The sequence below is a fragment of the Falco biarmicus genome, chromosome 4, assembly GCF_023638135.1.
Source record: "Falco biarmicus isolate bFalBia1 chromosome 4, bFalBia1.pri, whole genome shotgun sequence".
Taxonomy (NCBI): Eukaryota; Metazoa; Chordata; class Aves; order Falconiformes; family Falconidae; genus Falco; species Falco biarmicus.
This window is the reverse complement of record NC_079291.1, coordinates 90452083-90471276: the sequence shown is the minus strand read 5'-3', so window position 1 is coordinate 90471276 and position 19194 is coordinate 90452083. Positions and strand designations below refer to the sequence as shown.

Genomic DNA, 19194 nt, shown 5'->3' with positions numbered 1-19194 from the left:
ATAACTGAGAACAACGAGGTCATGTGGGCTTCTGCAAGTTCTAAGAGCATACATAGGGTTTTAGAAGGTATTTCACTTGCTTTAAAATGTATTTGCCATGTGAAATATATTATGGCTAATGTTTCTTAATCCCTAGTCCTCTGCAAGCCCAAGATTTGCCTGCAGGCCGGCTGCACCTCAGTGGCTCAGGTGACAAACCTGAAGGTCTCATGCGGCCAACCTGAGAGACTAACAAACTGGAGAACACATCAAGAAAAGCCCCCACAATCGTATGTGCAATTAGCACTCCACCCCAGGACGCAGTCTCGGTGGTGTGCTGCCTTCCAGCGCGGTGGGTGGCAGAGTGGCCAGGGCAGCTCTGAGGGCCTCGCTGGGCGGTGGGAGCACCTCTGTGGGGCCAGTGGGGCGAGGAGGGCGGCTGGGGCTGGGTGCGGGGCTGTGGGCTGAGAGTGCAGCATGGCCTCCAGGACACCTGCGCCAGCGAAAGTAGCGGCCTGTGGAGCTGGGGCGTCAAACACCGCCATGGCACTGCACCGGGGCAGCCCTCAGGAGCCAGAGTCCTGAGTGAAGCTGCCTGAGATGGCAGGTCTGAGGAGTGCAAGTGGCCCCTCAGCCCGAGATGGCGGGGTGCGAGCAGCCACCTCTGCGCTCCGAGATTCCGGAACTGAGGAGTGCGAGCGGTCCCCTCACCCCGGGATGGCGGGGCCGAGGGATGCGAGCGGTCCCGTCCCGCCGCGATGGCGCGCTGCGCACCGCCCGCCTCGCCCACTCCCTCCCAAGATGGCGGGCCGCCACCGCCCCGCCGCGCCCCGCCCCGCGCGGCCCGCCGCCGCCCAGCCCTCCCGCCGCCGGTCCTCCCCGGGCGCATGGCGGGAGGCTACCGGCAGGGGTCGCTGCGGCGCCGTGCCGGGGGTCGCTGGCGGCGGCGCGGCCGCTCTTGCTGCGCCGTGCGGGCCATGCCGAAGAGTCATATGACCGCGGCGCGGGGGCGAGCCGGGCCGTGTGGGAGCGCGCGGGTGTCCGCCAGCCGCCGCCGCCGGAGCCAGTCGCCGGGCCCAGCCTGTCAGTGCCCCTGGGCCGCCCGCCGCCGCCATGCTGGCGCTGCTCTCCCGGTTGCTGGACTGGTTCCGCTCGCTCTTCTGGAAGGAGGAGATGGAGCTCACCCTGGTGGGGCTGCAGTACTCGGGCAAGACCACCTTCGTCAACGTCATCGCGGTGAGCGGGCCGCGCCGGGGGGGTAGGCCGCGCCGGGGCCTGCCGGGGGGCGGCCCCGGCCTGTGCAGGCCCGGCGGCGGGGGGCCAGCGCTGGGGCAGCGGCCGGGCCGGGAGCGGCCTGGTGTCTTGCTGGGCTCCCGGCGGAGCCTGCCTGGGGTCCCCCTCCCGCTCCCCGGTGCGCCGTCGGGTCTCGGACGGGTCGTGCGTTGAGCTGAAGCGCTGGGGTGAAGCTGTTCCGCTGGGCTGGGAAGCAGCTCGTCTGCCCTTGCTGGGCAGGCTGGCGGGAGAGGCGGCAGAGCCAGCCAGGGTGCCTGAGCCTCCATAAACCTTTGTGTGCTAATGGGAGCCGTGCAGACACCGATAGCCATATCGGAGCACAGCTCTACGGTGTGGTTGGAAGGCCTGTTGAAGTCAGCATATTGGTATGGCTGGGCTTGCGTTAGTGTAATGTGAAGATGGATGGCATAACACGTCTTCAGTAACTTTCTTCCATTCGACCTTTTTTCCAGTGCTCAGTAAATGATCTGTTTCCCACTCACTGTTCCTCTCAGATTTTCACTTATCCTGATCGCTGAAACTTGAATTAAATAATCTACTTTCTCTTAAGGTATGCACTAAGAAGTACAACTTCCAAGCCTGACAGCAGCAGGCCGATGAACTTACCTGCTGATCTGCCTGGAGCAGTTGAAGGAAGGGTGTGGGAATCCTCCTACATGAAGCTTTTCCACTGCTTAACAAGATAGAGTGGCTTGCCTAAGTGGCTTGTTCAGCTTCATCAGTGTCCTGTTCTGCGGATGCATGCGACCGAAAACATTCAAAGAATCAAGCTGGAATTTGGAAGGCCTTGTAGGGAGACCTGAGATGGGAAACCAGGGTATCTTTTGGTTTTGCAGGGAGCGTGACTGACTTGAGTCCAGTGCACCTAGAAGGGGAAAGCTGATGTGTTCAACCTTAGATTGCACATACCTTTAATTGTTGTTTTTCATTGGAGGCTGTCATCTTAATATTACTGAGTATTTTTTTGAATGTATTTATTTGTCAGGTGAATGAATTACTGGATACAAAAAGGCCTTTCATTCTTTTGCAGTTAGGTGTAATCCTTGTTACACTGACTAGCTGTCAAAATGTAACCAAGCTTTTGTGTAGTTGAGGATGTTAGCACTCTGTGGGCTTCATGATAATCATGGGAAATGGGTCAGCCCTCATAAAAGGTAACTCTACCTCTGCTTAGTTATGTTATGTGAAAGTTGCTGGCCTAACCTGAGGATGCCAGAAGCCTTTTCCTTCACATACAGTAGTGGTTGCCACTATCTCTGGTCTTGCATTTCTGAAAATGGAACTCTGAAACTGTTGAACGACCTCAATCTGTGGTGGCTGAGCTGATGCAACTTTGGGCACTGAGGTTACTCTGCAGGTTTTTTGTCTTCTGGAGTCCTAGATGGTGATGAACCTTGACAAAGTACTGCTTTGCTGTTTTGCCTGTGTGATACCAGCAGCACATCTCCTTTGGGGAATGATCTGTGAAACCGTACTGCTGATATGTGGAGTAGTACAGAATCGTAGTAGTTGCACATCAGTTTAGTCTGTCTCAGGTTTTTCAAATGGTGAAAGTACTCTTCAGTAAAGCTGATATCTGTATCCAGCTTGCTTTGCTAGGGATTGAATCTTGCAAGGTTTCAACCGCATGTTAAGATCACACCCAGACATTTATCTGAGTAAGTGTCATTCAAATAGCCTTGCAAAACTGAGTGAAATGAGGAAGTTGTTAAGCATAATGACACAGCCTAGTTAGCTGGTTTAGGTTTGGAAGTAGCAAGCCAAATTTATGAAGTTTTTAATTAGGAAATTTGGTGACTTTTTACAGAAAACAGTTTGAGGGGACTTGCTCAGCTCTTTATTATTGGTGTTAATAAAATAATAGTGTGAGCTTCAGTTACCAGTGCAATAGTGCTTCCCACAGAAGTAGTGCTATCCATGGCATGAAGAGCCAACTTCTTGTTAGTTGCTTCCTTGACTGACTTTAATTCAGAGTCTGCATTTGGAAATGAGTGCTGGAAAAGAATAACCACTCTCTGCAGGCCAGTTAATGGTTTGGATAGATGTAGCTGTGAAGCATTGGGATTCCTTAAAACTAAAATGAAAGGAATGACACAGCAAGATGCTTGTCCTTTAGAGTAGCTCTAAAAGCTGGGTTGCATACCAGGAACTTGGTATGGCTTATAAGGCTGCATTCTGTCTTACGAAGGGCTGTTACCAGTCTCTTGATAACAGTGAGTTTAATCTAATATAAATCTCTAATGTAATCTATGCCAATCAAATCAGACATATGTAACTAGACTAAAAACTCAAGCCAATTACACAGGAGGCTTGATACAATGCCTGACTGCCACTGAAGTGGAAAGGCCATGAAAAGCAGACAGTCCAGTTCTAGAATAATCTTTTTCTAGGTTGGTAGATGGTTTGGACCATATTTTTTCCTCCAGTGTGTAAACAAGCACTTTGTTTGTAATCAGACCAAACTTAGTTTGACTAGAAGGTTTAAAAACCAGCCTTAGCAGTGAAATCTAGTTATAGCTAGGTACAACTAATGCAGCTTCTGCTTTGCTAAGGCTCTGTGTTAGTCACTGTCTCTAATTAGGTATTAAGCCTAAGTTTTCCGTGTGCATGAGTAAACTTGCTCACAAGGGAGGATGTCACTTCTTCCTGGTCCTGATTTCCATAATGTAGATGGCCTATGGCTCATATTCGGAGAAATTGCATGTCATCCCAGTATTGCATCTTGAATTGTTAGCCTCTTATCTGAGGGCTTGCAATGCCCATTATTTACTGGAGTCTGCATTATCTTCTGTTGTTTGCATCTCTGCAGCTAGTGTCTGTTAACAGACTTTCATCAGGCTTGCTGTCAAAGCTGGGAGTCCCAGCCGTGCTGGTGTGGGGAGGTACACAAGAAGCAACCGAGCTCCACAGCCATGTGATGCAACTGAAACATGACTCAAGTAAACTGACTCTGCTTCCAGGCTGCAGGCAGTGCATGCTGGTGAATAATGGGACACTTGTTCAGTTTCAAAAAAGTACTTTATGGAAGAGTGGTGTTTGCTATTGTGAAGTCTTGCTTGAAGCCTGATAGGATCCTTGATGCAGGTGTTTGGCACTGGGATATTGAAGCTGGATAGTCTGATCCACAGTGGACAGGAGAGGAGAACTGCAGGGCTGGGAGGGAGTCAGACTTTCCTGATACAACTGTCAGGTTTAAGAGCGAAACTCAACCTGTTCTGTTTGTGGTGATAAGATAAATAAGATCGCTTTAGTATTTGTGTCAACACCTGAATTAGCGTGGTGTGTTTTTTAAAACTTTGGAGCATCTGACGAGCCTTTGAATGAGGCCTTGGTCTCTAGAGAGAGGTGATTTTTGAAGTGCCTCTCAAAAAAAGATCCCTTTGGCTAGGTGGGAGTTGTGACTTCCTTCTGTCCTCATGACTGTTAGAAGTAACTTTGACTTAACGAAGCCACACTGGAGAAGTGCGGAAGATTGCTCTAAAGAGCTTTGCTGCTGCTTTAGTGCCTTCTGAAGCACCCAAGTAGCTCATAAATAGTGTGTGTTGTCACTTCATACACACAGTAGTTAAGTGAGAAGGTTGATATGTTTTCAAGTGAGGTGTTTCTTAATCTCAGAAGTCTCTTGAAACGGATTGCCTCACTTCATTAGGTAATAAGGCTAGTGTGAGGTGACTCATACTCCACTTAATACCCTTTGAGGTTCTGCTTGCTGTACCCCAGATGGTCTGAAGCAGGTGACTGAAATGGGAATCCACTTCTTCCATTGTGATCTTAAGTTCCTGTATAGCGCTCTTTAAGAAATGGAAGAGCTTTAAGCAGTAACACCTGGAGAAAGATGCTTTCATGATTATCAGAGGCATGAAGTGTCCTAAGCTCTTATGTGACTGACTTCTAGATAGAAATATGCCTCTTTAGATCTTGTTTCACTGCTGTGTGGTTGCTACATGATAAGCAGACCATGTCTTTTTATATATTCCATTGAAATTGGGGTTGGGGAAGCAAAAATGTGTTTTCTTACCAGATACTGCTGTTTTGCTTTCTGCAGCAATCATTTGTAGAAGTGCTGTTGTAAAACCTTTTAAGGAGAGTTACATCATGAGGTTTGAAGCTTCTAAACTAGAGTTCAAGTTTCTGAATGTGACCCCAAGTAGCTGAAACACTGAAGTATTTCAAGAAGGAAGCTCGACTACAGTAGAGAGTTGATTTGCCCATGTGATGCACTTCTTGGTTAAAGTGATGTATGTTGCAGAGGAGGTTTAGTGTAGGGGTAGCTTTATATAATGCTAAAATGAGTCTGCTTTTCTGCTTTTTATTTTTTTAAGAAGAGATTTCTGAGAGATTAGGCTTTTTTTTAGTGTAAAAAGAAAGAAATTTAGGGATGAACAGTGGGGCTGAGAAGGTAGTATGCTGGTTCAGGTGGATTGGAAGCGTCCTGGCTGGGAACCATACTCCAGTGATGTTGTCTCCTAGTTGGCTAAACTTGTTTGTGCACTCTTCTAGATGGATGAAAAGTATTCTGAGTAAAGATACAATCTTTGTCAGAGCTTATATGAAGAAGTTTGTCCTGTAACAGTAATGACTCATGTTAGCTTTATGAGATGCAAGCTAAGGCTGCCCTGACCTTCCCTGTTGATACGAAGAATCAACTTGTGCAGGCTGTGGAATCAAAATCTGGTGGCTGTGGCTTGGTGGGGGGTCCATCCGCATGGCCCTCAACATTGTAGGCAGCGTGCTTTCCAGCAGTAGAGAGCTACCACTCTGGCTTGAAAGAAAGACAAGGGAACAGCAGTTCTACTGCTGCAGTTGGAGTTCTGCCATTAATGATTCCTTTAATGTATTAAAATGAATTTTTAAGGAAGATACAGGAAGCAGGAATTCCAGTCTTAAACTCTACTTGATCAAGCTGCTTAGGGCTTGGTGCTGACAGTCTCGTAAGCCTAACTCCCTGGAAGCTGGTAGTCTTCTGGCCGTAGCATGTTGACTATGAAGAAGCAGATGAGGTAGCCAGAATGTGGCATGGTCTGTTTTGGGTTATTTTGCCTTAAGACAACTGAAAATGGTAGGTTTAGTAAGCAGCTTGTTGTCATATTAACTAAGTATTAAAAAAGACTAAACTTGCATCCTTCGTACAGTTCTGGAAACTTAGGTGATAAGTTAAATGCTTGTCTGAAGCCGCCTGATCCTGCCCTCTGGGAAAGGAGCTCTGTTCCTGTTAAGTAGCACGCTGCTGGCTCATCACTGAGGCAAGAGTTCTGTGGGTGCTGGTTGGCAAAGCTGCCCTGGCCTGTGGGTGAGCTGTGGGTGAGGGCGCAGACCCAGAGAGGCAGTCTGCCAGGGTTACAGGTAAGAAGCAGTGCTTGTGAATGTAGCATGTATGGTGGTGTTTCAGAGCACGCACCACAGCTAGTGCTAGTTGGTGTGTAACAGGTGGGCTAGGCTTGGACCGAGTAGCGAGATGGGGAGTGGACTTGATAAACACTGCAGTCTGTGCAGGAGTTAGTGCTAATACTGGATACAAGGTGAGCTGAACCCAAACTAATTGGTGCAGGTAGGTGTTGGCCCTGTGCTGGCATACAGTGTAGGGACTTAGTCTGGAAGCAGTTTTGCTCCTCTGAATAATCCTTATCCGACATAAGTACTCAGGCAGGTAAATGGGTTCATGTTGCACTAAAATCACATGTTTGGGTTCTCCAGGAGCTTGGAGTGTTGAAAAGGGAGCATCTCTTAAAGAGGAGGCTTAAAGAGTAGTCCTGCCTGTTCTTTCTGCATGTGGTCTCTGAAATTTGGTCTGTTCAGTCTCCCTCTTTATCTTTTGCATAGGGGCTAGAGTTCACTTTGTTTTCTGACCTTCACTGAACAGTTTGTATTAATGCTGCGCAGTCTGTATGACCTCAGAGCTAATGGCTTAATTCATAATCACTTCTAGTACACAAGGCTGATCTTCCAGGAGTCCTGGGTGAAGTGCAGTGTCTGCCTATTGGAATATTTGCAAGTGCTGAAAACGGATGCTATTGCTAGATTTGTAAGCAGCTACTCTTGCTGTCCTTGGTGAGTGAGCAATGCTACTGTGTATGACAACAGCCAAGCACTTTCAGATTGGGAATTGAAAATATTTCTGTGCTTATCAAACTTGTTTTAAAGCTGATGCCTATTTTAGAAGGAGAAAACATTGTATTGTGAACACACAGTGATAAGGCTGAGTAATCTGCTCTAGGGGGTACAGAGGGAAGTCTGATTCAAACAGAACTGCTTACTAATAAAAGCATATTCCTGTTCTACTGTATGAGTAGCTTTTGCATATGAATACTCTAAGATGCAGCTGACTTCCTGGCTTTTTTTCCTCTGTAAAGGTAGTAAACAAAAGCCCTCTAAATATTGGGTTTAGAGACTTATTTTCTGGGCCAAGACAGTTGGATACAATAGCAAAACGTATCAAAGGAGATCACTGCCCGCTAGCAAAATTCATTACAATGATTTTAACCATTTTTGGACCTGTCTTAAAAGGTAAGGTGACTGCCAGCGGCTTTCTTTAGGTATGCTAACTGTGAATGAAGGAATACCTAATCATCAGAGTAAGATCTTTCAAATGAAGATCAGAGTTGCACAAAATCTGTAGTCAGGTGTGCCTCTCAAAGCTATAAAGTGCCCGCCTTGCCTCAGAATCTACAGCCTCCAAAATTCCTATGGAGAGGAAGGGTGTGCTTGTGTTTTGGAGGCAGCTCGGTTAAGGCATCTGCTCCCCTTTCCTTGCATTTCTGACAGTTCAGAAAGTATGTCAGATAGCACTTGTTTGTCTCGCCAACAAAGCAGAGTACAGAAAGCTGAAACTCGAGTTGTAAACTTGAGCACTCTGTAGTGTAGGTTTTAAGCAAGTCAGAACAAGTTTTTATGCTACCTGGATGTGTAGCATGGGTAGAGTGCATATAAGGTACAGCAGCTTTTCTGAAGATTCTGTAAAAGTTTTTGTGGCGGGTTACAGTTATTTCTTAAACACTACATTAAATGTGACAAATGAGGTGCTGCTGTGATCTGAAAGAATCTATATCCTAAAAGAGCTATGGGAGCATGAACTATTGATAGGAACAGCTCTCGAGCGAAGAATCTGGAAGTATCTGAGTGGGAATAGCTGACGGCATATTGGGTAATATGAAGCAGCACAAAGTGATGGAGGTTCAGGGAGCGCTTGGGAGATGTTTGGTTAGAAGATGTGGGTGTAGGGTGTGACTGCAGAGGCAGGAATGCAGTGGTGCTTGAGCAACCAAAGCAAGCTGACCCTTCAAAGGCAAGATTGGCAGTGCACACTTTATGAACTAAACTGTATCAGCCACGGAAAGCACGGTTAACCATCTGCTGCTGAGCTACATATAATCAAACTGGCTGAAGGGGACAGCTCATACATTGGGCTTTCAGGGCAGGAATGGGAAGCGAAGGACAGGCGTTCAGGTTGTGTGCCTACCTTGCTAAGTTAGCAGAAAGGTTAAGAGTAGTTTCAGTCTCGTCCAGCACTATTTCAGATACATTGTCTTCTGTGTAGCTTAAACAGGTGAAACTTTTTTTCAAATGAGAATGTGGAACAGCTGCCTCATGAGGTTTAAGATGTCCATTTTTCAGGTCATCAATGTTTTTGCTTTTGCATGCCTTGGTTTCAAGGACTTAGTTTTGGGGTTTTTTTCACTCCTTTTAAAAAGCTGTTAGTCTGTGTAGCCATACATTTGGAAGGTGGATCTTCAATGTGAAAAGTCGCCACCTGTTCAGGGGACTGCTGGCTTCAAATCTAAGCTCTGGATGTATTTCTGTTTTGGAGGTCACCAGCAAGCTCAATGTGCCGTTTAACTAAGGACTTGGCCAGTTAAAGCCCAAATGAGAGTGCTATAATCTGTATATTTTCACTTCTAATGTTTATCAACATTATACTGGAGTCTGTACTGTGTGAAGCTTGCAGCTTTGGTTTGTTAGTGGAAGATCACATGTTTTTTAGGGGTGTGAAGTTGAGGGAACAAGCTGAAGGAAAGCATGGGCTTTTGAGCACAGAAGTGAATGACGAAGCATTGGCTGATGGTCTTCTGGTTGCAACCTCTGAACAGCATGTACTCAAAGCATACAAAGCGTGCAAAACTAAGAAGATGTAGTTACTACTTCCAGCTTGTGAGCAGTTGGGCCCTAACTCTATGGTGATGCTATGTGTGCTTCGTAGATCCTAAAGCACTTTAACTAGGGCTGGGTTCTCTGTGCAACATCAGGGAGAGAAGCAGACTTTCCGTTGCTGTGACATCAGACCCTAATTTACTGAATGCATTTGAGTCGACCTTTTTTTCCAAATCTGCCTGACTGTCTTGGTTCTGTTACACATAATGGATGTAGTGAGATACATAATGACCACTATTTGGTGAAGGAGATTCACCTTCTGCCAAACGGCTAAGGGAGCATAGGAGAGATCTGTGCTAGTGTTGGTAACACTTGTTTTGGCTCCTGGGTTAGCTACAGGAGATAGCTGTGAACTTGGCTTTCAAGCTGTTACAGATAAAAGTGTAACAGACAGTAAACCAGCTGCTACTAGAGAACCTCTCTAATGCAACACTAATTTGCAGAGGTTATGTTAGAGCTTAAAGTGACACTGAACCTCTGGTGAAAACGGGCTGGGCTGGAATACTCCAGTTGCATTTCGATTGCCTCTTCCACTGCTGAACAAGCTGGGCACTGTCTAGCCTAGCAGGAAGCAGACCTGTCAGGCCCTTCCACTTTCAAGCCTTTTAAAACTCCTCAGGAAGTTAGCCCATACCTGTGGGTTGGAAGCTTACTCCACAAGGGTGATTTATTGCTGTAAATGTTGTCCATAGAGTAGCTCGCATCAGAGGAAAATCTTCTGGATATTTCTAGCTTCCAGGTAACTAGGAGATCCTGACTTACAAAACTTGGTTCCAGCAGAAGCAGGGGAATGGCTCTTTCCCTATACTTGCCCTGGCTGTCCATCTGTTAAGCTATGCAAAGCACTTCTCCCCAAGTAAATTTACTCCCCTGACTGCCTCAAGGCTTGAAAAATTAAGTGCATGTAGGAAATTACTTGACTGACTTCACAGAAGCTTCAATAGACATGAATATAATATCTATGACTTCTTGGTTGTAAAGCATTCAGTTGGAAGGCAAATTGTTAGAAAAAGCTTATGAAATTTTACTATGTAAGCTAGCTGCATCAGATAAGCACTAAATTTAACTTTCTTTTTTTTTTCCAGTCGGGTCAATTCAGTGAAGATATGATTCCTACTGTGGGCTTCAACATGAGGAAAGTTACGAAGGGTAATGTTACAATAAAGGTATGTTACCATTGTTGACTGTCTCTTTTTAAACCCAAGCAAGGTTGTTTTCAGCTTCTGGTTTAAAATTTGTTCGCTCTGTTTTGCTTCCACCATTGAGACAAATATAGGAAACTGGAGAGGCTCGGCTAAATCTGTCAAACAGCTTAAGAATATACTTGTGTTTATTTATGGGGTTTCTTAAATGAGTATCTGTGTGTGTGACTTCCAAGTTCATGGACTAGTTTAAGCAATGTTGTGATAATGCTGTCTGGCTTTAATCTGAATTAATTTTCACATGTTTAGGACCCAGAAATCCTCCTCTTCTGCTTATCGGTATTGCTTAAGGGAAGGCTTACATCAAAAGCAAGGCTTTAAATTAGTATATTTTATTGTATACCACAGTGTGTAAACTTAGTACACCGATGTGTTCTTGCATCTGGTGTAAGGTATTCTAGTTTGTATCTTATGTTATTGGGCCTGCAAGCTTTGAGCAGCTGTACAAGGGATTATTTCTGCTCTAATATGAGAGATCCTGCAGATGGGCTAAGGAGAAAGGAAAAACTGTTTTGATTTCTTGTCTTATCTGTGTGTGACATGTTTAAACATAGTGCATGGCTAAATTGTCTTTTTCCCCTTGCCTTAAGATTTGGGATATAGGAGGGCAACCACGATTCCGAAGCATGTGGGAGCGATATTGCAGAGGAGTTAATGCTATTGTGTAAGTGTGGCCTTCCTTCAGCTAGTGCTTAACTTCAGGTTTGCTTTTCTTCTGTGTATAGCCTTTCTAACAGTGCATGCTTGACTTGGTAGTACTTGTTTTAATTTTGAAAGTACTGCAACCATATTGACCTTTTTTACCTGTAAGTTCAGGGCTCAAGATGGGTTATTTTCTTACCTGTGTCTGATCTGGAGTACTAACTACTTCCTGTCTGAACTGGATGGCACTGCTGTCTAACTGAAAGAATCTTCTATCTACTCTGATCTTAGAGATTTATTTTTTTAGAAGAACCAAATTCTTTGCTTGGAAGACTTAGCTTTGTTTAAAGCCTTGTTGAATGTGCTCAAAACTGACAGTGTAAAGGAAAGACTGCTGTTTCTGAAGTAGTTAAGTCTCACTGACTTAACCTTAAATTCTCTTTAAAGCTACATGGTAGATGCTGCAGATCGTGAAAAAATAGAAGCCTCTCGAAATGAGCTGCACAATCTTCTAGACAAGCCACAGTTACAAGGAATCCCTGTAAGTAATATTGACTTATACAGTATTAAACTTGCTTGAGGAATGTGCGTAACTTTAGCAGCTCTGAAGTCTGGCTTGAACTCTTAAGTCAAGTGTAAGGCCTAACCCTCCTGGTTAGTACAAGCATGAACAGTAGTGCCTTAAATTGAATTGATGACCTCAGTCAATCCTTCAGGTGTTTTTGTTGCGGGGGGGGGGGGGGGTGGGGGGGTGGAGGGAGAACAGTAGTTTAAGAGTATTCCACAGTATGAATTTGTGTTCTCTTTGAGGGTCTGCTATAGCACAGGTTAACCAGAGTGTAGTACAGAAGTATAGAGCAACTTTGGGGAATCTCAGCTGAAAGTCTACAGGGATTTTCCTCAGTTTTATCAGCTGATGCATTCTCATACTTGCTTTTTGCACATAGCAGTTCTTGTGTCCCCTCTTCCCCTGTGATTAGGTCACTCTTCCTTCTTGATCTGTCACATTGAGTTAGACTTAATAGCCTACTGCAAACTGCTTGTCAGACTCCCCTGAAGTTTGTTGCTTGTGTTGGGTGGGGTTTTTTGGGTGGTGTGTGTTGTTTTGTTGTTTTTTGGTTTGTTTTTTTTTTTTTTTTTAAAGCAAAGCTGCAACTGTTTCCTTTTACTCTGGATTTCAGGTTTTAGTACTTGGAAATAAGAGAGACCTTCCTAATGCGTTGGATGAGAAACAGCTAATTGAAAAGATGTAAGTCTAACATGTCCTAAGAAAGGCTACTTTAACTCTATAAATTAATTTCTGTACATAGGGTTGTTAGATTAAGAAGCTTGCTTCTATAAGTACAATACTCAGCAACGGGAGGTAGCTGAAACAAGTTATGTGGAGAAGATGAAGGGGAACAGTTTAGATTGTCAGTATAAGACTCCATGTTACAAGTGAAGTGTATGTTGAAATGTTCTCTCTTTCGTAGGAACCTTGCTGCTATTCAGGACAGAGAAATCTGCTGCTACTCAATTTCTTGCAAAGAGAAAGATAATATAGGTAACTATTAATCTAAAATGCTAAGCATTATGAGGAGCTGCCAGAGGATGGATTGGGGGATTGTGACTTCTTAAACATAAATTTCCTGGCTTCAGGAAACTGGTAACAAATCAAAGGACAATGTGTAAGTGCAATGGTTAAATTCTGTGTAACTCCTTATAGCAGTGAGGACTGGTATTAAGGTGGTAGGGGGTGTAGTTGGCAAAACATATGTCAGTCTCCTGCAGAATCTGCTGCCTGCCTTGAGTTAGTTTGCAGCAAATAACTGACTGGTCTCACTCTTAGCTTGGCCTAAATGGTTTTATAATTCTGTCAGGTACTCTCAACTCTGCCTTGCTGCATGAGGTTAGCAAGTAGTCGCCGCAAGTTGTTTCTCAACAGTTACTCCCTTGAAATAATCTTCTTCCCTTGCTGTTTTATCAAAGTGGTTCATGTTGTGGCCTGTGCTAGTCACTACTCCGTGCAGCCAAACAGTAAATTTTTCTGGTGCTGACATCAATTGCTTTGGGATTTCTGGAGTTCAAAGGGAGAAACCATGGCACTGTGTAATACCAAGTACTACTTGACAATAGTATTGCAAGTGAATGGAGTCATCTCAACGGAATGAAAACACAGTACTTCACACACTTACCATCCTTCTCCTGGTGCCTTCTTGTGGCTGCCATGAGATTAACACTAGTTCATTGGGAGGCTAACATGAGTTTACTAATGAGGGAAACTTCAGGCTGGTAATAACGGGAACAAGCTATAGACGACACCAGAACTGCTTTGTATTAAGGACTTTGCTTCTTTCCAGGAGAAATTAACAGCCTGTGGAACTCTTCTGGCTGCTTACCCAAGAAGCCCCTATCACCTTGCCATCAGTTAGATTCAAACATGGTAGATGGGAGAAGCAGATACTCCCTTCCATGATACTTCCTGCACAAGGCTTACAGCACAGCTAAGCATCGCTGATGGGTATAATGCTAGTGCATTTCCCTTCCTTAGGAGACCCCGTTTCAGGCATGGGGGGTGCTTGATGCTTTGTATTGTAGGCGTAAACTAACTTTGTTCTCATCAGTTGAGAAGTGGCAGACTGGCTAAGTAGAGCAATGTTGATCTAAAAAAAGGATGCTAGGTAGTTACAGGACCAAAGCACAGACAGCAAGCATTCAGGAAAAAAAAAATAATAAAATCATTCTGTTGATCTGTCGTGGACCGTCCTTTAGAGAATGGCTGGATATTCCTTTGTATGGAATTGTAATGTATTTGAGGACACTGGCATACCAAAGCGATGCCAATTATACAAATACAAATAGACACTTGAATATGGAACTTCTCTTCTCTCTCTCTTTAGATATCACGCTTCAGTGGCTTATTCAGCATTCAAAATCTAGAAGGAGCTGAAGTCTTCTTGGAATCTCCAGTACCAGTTGGCCATAATCTCAATTGTCCACTTCCCTCCATAATGAGATATTACCCAAAAATCCTGTATCAAGAATCTGCCTTTTCACGGTTCATTTCTCATGTGCACTGCTGAAGACTTGTATTCTTATTCTGTCACAAAACAACTAGAGTTGTCATGATAAAGTCAGCACAAATATTTATTTTACAACCATCTATGGTGGGAGGGTTGTGGGGGGGCTTTTTAACAAAAAAAATAATCTCTCTACCATGTTAACTATGATGGTACACTCTGTTCTGGTTTTTCAGGGCCAGGTTTTTATATGATTTTCAGCAAGTGTTTTATTTCTAGTGTTTAGTGGCTTGAAGATGCTGATGCTTGACAGCATTAAGATTCTGTAAGGTGCCACATACAGTAGTTAGAAAACATTTAAGCGTGAGTTGTGGGATACTGATTTATCTCACAAATGCATGTGATGTGTGTATGTAAGCAGAGAAATGGAAACTGTGGAGGGGAGCACAAGGCATAGATCAGCATCACTAATCTACAGCTGAGATTTTATCCTGTCACTTGAAAAAGAAAACTCCAGTGGTGAATTAGGAAAGAGTCAACTCTTTAAAATCATTTTGTTGCTTCCGTTTAACATTTGTGTGGGGGATGGGAATGGACTGTTCTGTCAAGCTTTCAAAAATTGGAGTATTCCAGCATGAAAACAAATTGCTAGGAACATCAGACTTTGTTCAATTACATTTTTCTATCTACAGATCCTAGTGGTCTCTATCTGAAACCAGAACACGCATTCTGAGCAGCTGCATGACACTTAAATTACTGATGTTTTTGTATAGAGTCAGCTGTTGACCATTAGCACAATATCTATGTAATTGTCTAGTGTCTCTCCTGCTCATGAAATGGCTGGGCACAGTTTCAGCTGGTGCTACGGAATACCCAGGCTATTGTGACAACTCTAGACCTGCCTGCTTTCTTGATGTAACCATGTGCAAAGTCTGTAAGTTGCAAGATGAAATGTTCTACTGTGTCAAAGCACAAGAGAGCCAATGAATTGATCCTGTTTCTTGACTAGCTCCTGCAGTATAGGGAAGTATGTATAAACTAAAGATTGTAATGTTTTTGTAGCTTTACTTTCTCAATGACTTCAGTATATTTAAAGGGACAGACTTGTTAAGACTGGTTTGTTCATACAGTAATGTCAGTGTAGCTTTCTAGTGTATGCAAATACATGGTACACCTGCTTGTGTTGCCTCACACTGTGTGTGATTCTTCACCTAAATGTAGAGTTTGCATTACGTCGGAGTCTTTGGTTGGAAACACTGTTTAGTCCATATCAGTTATGACAAGCCAGTTTTAATTTAGACTGCCATGGCCTTACTGGTTTGTACCAACTATCGCACTGTTGCACAGACACTACGTGCTGCCTGCATTCAGTCTGAACTTGCATTTTAACTTTTTGTCCCCTTTCAGTTCTCTGAAGCATGATTTCAATTAATTCATACTCTGGTGCTGTAGAGGAGAAGGGTATATTAACCTTGCTGCTGTAGTCCCTAGTTCACCAGGAACTGCTACAGTTACTTTTATTTAGCAAACTTGCTTGTGCCTAAAATAAGGAAACTAAACTAGAATGTGTGAATCTTTGTGGGGGACCAGGTCACTGTTTAGTTAACTGGCCTATAGCTAAACTTGATGTGTTTGGTGTTTATATACTTCACTGCTTTCAGCTTTTATGGCATCCAAACACTACCAATTGTTAACCTGTGCATTACTCTCTGCATGTGAACAACTTATACAATTACTGAACTTTGTAAATACGTGAATTTTTTAATTTAGGTGGATGCATATGTTGGTTTACTGCTCTTCAGCTTTATTCAATAAACTTATGTTTTGAGGGTTGTATTGACACTTAACTGACTGACTTGAGTTGATGTGGCTTAACCCATGGCAATACATTATGGGCTGTCTGTCTCCGTTCCCACAGGATTACACTGGGGGAAGAAGGCTTGGTAAATATCTGAGTTTATGTTCAGTGGTTCAACTATTCAAGTGAAATGCTTATAAACTACCTTTCAGGCTTGGGGATTTCTGGGCTTATATGAGCAAGCTGCGCTAGTTGGTCTCAGCAGATCTCAGTGCTTTATTATGTTTATGAAAAGCACTAATTAGTCAGCTGGAGGGTCTTAAGTAGGAGCAGCCTTCTGGAGTTCTGTCTTCAGGAGAAAAATGCATGTGTCTACAAGCTTGTTTCTTGTTGTCAAGCCTAGAGCTTTTCTAGCACAAGTGTCAGATCTATCAGTGCCTGATCGTTCACTACCAATTAAAGCATAAAAATTCTTATCTCATTGGAAAGTGGGACTTTTGTTGACTGAGGTCTTGACCAAAATCTTTGCTGTGATTTTAATCTGAAGTTACAGTGACTATTCTTTTAAGTGCTTTGTTGCATTAATTTCTCATAGATCACTGATTTACTTACAGGACTGTATGTCAACATCTTCCAAGTAATGGTAACAAATTGGATGTTTCTTTCAAGCTTTCAAACTTACTGAGCTGTAACAGGTTAGTTTTTAGGCCTGAGTACTGGTCACTTAGCATCCTTCACGTGTAATTCGGCTGGTGAAATGGACTAATGAACTCTTTGAGTAAAAGATCATGTGTGTAGTTCTTCAGTTGATGGGAGTTTCTTGCATGCAAAACAAGCTACCTGGAGTTAATACTCAAAGCAAAATGCCTCTAGACACAAAATCTGAAAATGGTGTTACTGCTGTAAGATTTGTCACCCTGGCTGGTCTGATACCAGTACTGATAGCTTAAATCAGCTGTGGTATGCACTTGGCCAACAGCTGTTTGCTTGTGGTATTTCAGTAACAGTTTCTGTTTCTAAATGTAAATAGCAAGGAGAGCTATGCTGGCCACTTAGGATGTGCGTACTCTGAAAAGTACACTTGTGTTAACGTCACAAAATGACTCCACCTAGGTTTTCACAGCTATTCTTGTACTGTTCTTCCAGATGCCCTTGGTTATTCATGTGGCAGAAACGTAGACCTTGGAGTGACTATTTGAGTCCAGGGCAGAGGATGACACTTCTTCTGTTTCAGGGCTTGATTAACTTGCCAGCTACCTTCATTTTGAAACCAAAGGGAAGCACAGTAAGTCTTTTCAGAGAAGTGAGGCTGTTTTCAACACTTTCAGCCTTGGACTGAAAAAGCTACTTGCTCATCTGGCATAGTTCCGTCCAAGGTTAAGTCTTTTCTGTTCTGATAAAGGTGTGGAGTCTAAGATAGGCGTTAGCAGTATTGTCTGCTGAACTTGGATGCTATAGCTGTGTTCTGCTTCTAGAAATCTGTAGAGCCAATCTATTCTCTCAATGATTACTTGTCTCGGGCTCTGTAGTGAGCTTGGACAGTAAAAAGAAACTGATTAAATTTCCCATTCTCTTAAAAGTTGCTTTTGAGGATGCACTTTAGTAGCATAGATTATTGTACTTAACATCAATAGCCATAGTCCTGAAACTCTCTTCTGATGTATTTGCAGGAGGCATTGACTGGTTTTCTTACTGTGCTACCCGGTCTTGCGCAGCGGCAATTACTGAGCCAGAGAGAACTCCTGGTCATGAATATGCATGCGAGTTAGACATCAGTTATACCTTTGTGATCTCATGATGTGTTGGTATCGTACGGTGTGCTGATGATTTAAAATAGCCATCAACTCTAAATACTTGGTGTCGGTTTTGTTCAGTACAAGTGATCGCTCTTACTGGTCACGGAGCAGCAAGTCTCTAGAGTAAATGGGGAAGAAATGTTTGTGCGTGCACCCACAATGCTGGGCTGTGCGAGGGTTTTCCTTAGAGTATTTATTAGTGCCCTATCAACTTTAGGGTGGATGCTGGTTTCTTTAAGTGCAATTACAGTGCAGCATAATTCTCATCATCGCTCTGAGTACAGCTGAGTGTCTTAGCAGTTGCACAGAGCAATTCTGTCCTACCAGTTGGCAACATGAAAGATGCGCAAATGTGGAGCTGTTTCATGATCTGTGGAGCTAATAATCTAGTTTCTTATGGATTTGTGCTATCTCTTTGCATCTTTATGGAAACGGGCTGGAAAGACGGTCCTTTTTGGATGCTGACACATAAAACTGCATAATCTTCACTTTCTGGTAAAAGAAAAGAGGCCAAAGAAAATGCCTTAAACAGTCTCTCTTGTTAAATTAATATAGGAATGTTGTGCAGGGATCTATAATAACTTGAAGTATGGCTTAGCTGGATTATTGAGCTTTTAACTTTTCTAAGGTTTAATTTTATAGTTACTGTGGCTGTGCAATGGCATGTCATGATTTGCTTTGTGCGTGTTTACTGAATGTGAAAGAAATGCGCTTCCTCCTGGTAGCATGCCCCAGCACTGCTCCCTGCTGACTTGCTTTTGCACTGACCCTGACTAGAGCAAGCTGTATGAATTCCGAGTAGGGGGGTGTAAATCAGGTTATTTAAGCTATCTTGCCAAGAGCGGTGCATTGCTGATTGCATGAACAGCAAAGCAATGAATTGTGTTAAAGGAGAAGTAACGTGTGAGTGCCTGAGAATAGTACGTGCTTCAGGACTTTTGTTCCCAAAACATGAGTGTAGAATGACTTGTCTCACTAGATCATAAACCTTCAGTGAGTAGTCTGTTACTTTAGGATTACAGATTCTGAATGTTAAAAGTATGCCTTGGTGAAACATTGGGGTTTTCTTTTACATGTCACTTAAATGAGAAACACGGAATGGCACTCAAAGGGGGTATGCACATACTCTTTTACAGGAGAAGTAAAATCCTTGATGTTTTTATTTCCGTCACAGTGGAAGGTGGGTAAGTAGACCTTCATGCCAGGATTAGTGCCTTTCAATTATGACATTACAGGGTTTATTCTGTTAAAGGCAACATCTATCAATGTGATCATTTTGAAGTGCTTCAATAAAGTGTTGTTGAAAACCATTCTTTTGCATCTTCATCTGTAGTAGTGGA

General features: G+C 43.6%; 1 protein-coding gene across 1 annotated transcript; it reads left to right on the top strand.

Annotated features, from left to right (window-relative positions):
- The first annotated feature begins 967 nt into the window (after positions 1–967).
- On the top strand, positions 968–19164 carry ARL8B (ADP ribosylation factor like GTPase 8B). The gene is made up of 7 exons (XM_056338242.1): positions 968–1215; positions 10503–10583; positions 11210–11283; positions 11709–11802; positions 12443–12510; positions 12734–12804; positions 14141–19164. The coding sequence occupies exons 1-7, from the start codon at positions 1093–1095 to the stop codon at positions 14188–14190; spliced, it is 561 nt and encodes a 186-aa protein (XP_056194217.1). The 5' UTR covers positions 968–1092; the 3' UTR covers positions 14191–19164.
- Positions 19165–19194: the final 30 nt, after the last annotated feature.

Bases quoted from the DNA above. Each gene is read 5' to 3' on its own strand.
- ARL8B (XM_056338242.1), top strand. From the start codon at position 1,093: ATGCTGGCGCTGCTCTCCCGGTTGCTGGACTGGTTCCGCTCGCTCTTC. The intron at 1,216-10,502 runs GTGAGCGGGCCG...TTTTTTTTCCAG, and splicing joins CCTTCGTCAACGTCATCGCG to TCGGGTCAATTCAGTGAAGA. The intron at 12,511-12,733 runs GTAAGTCTAACA...TCTCTTTCGTAG, and splicing joins AAACAGCTAATTGAAAAGAT to GAACCTTGCTGCTATTCAGG.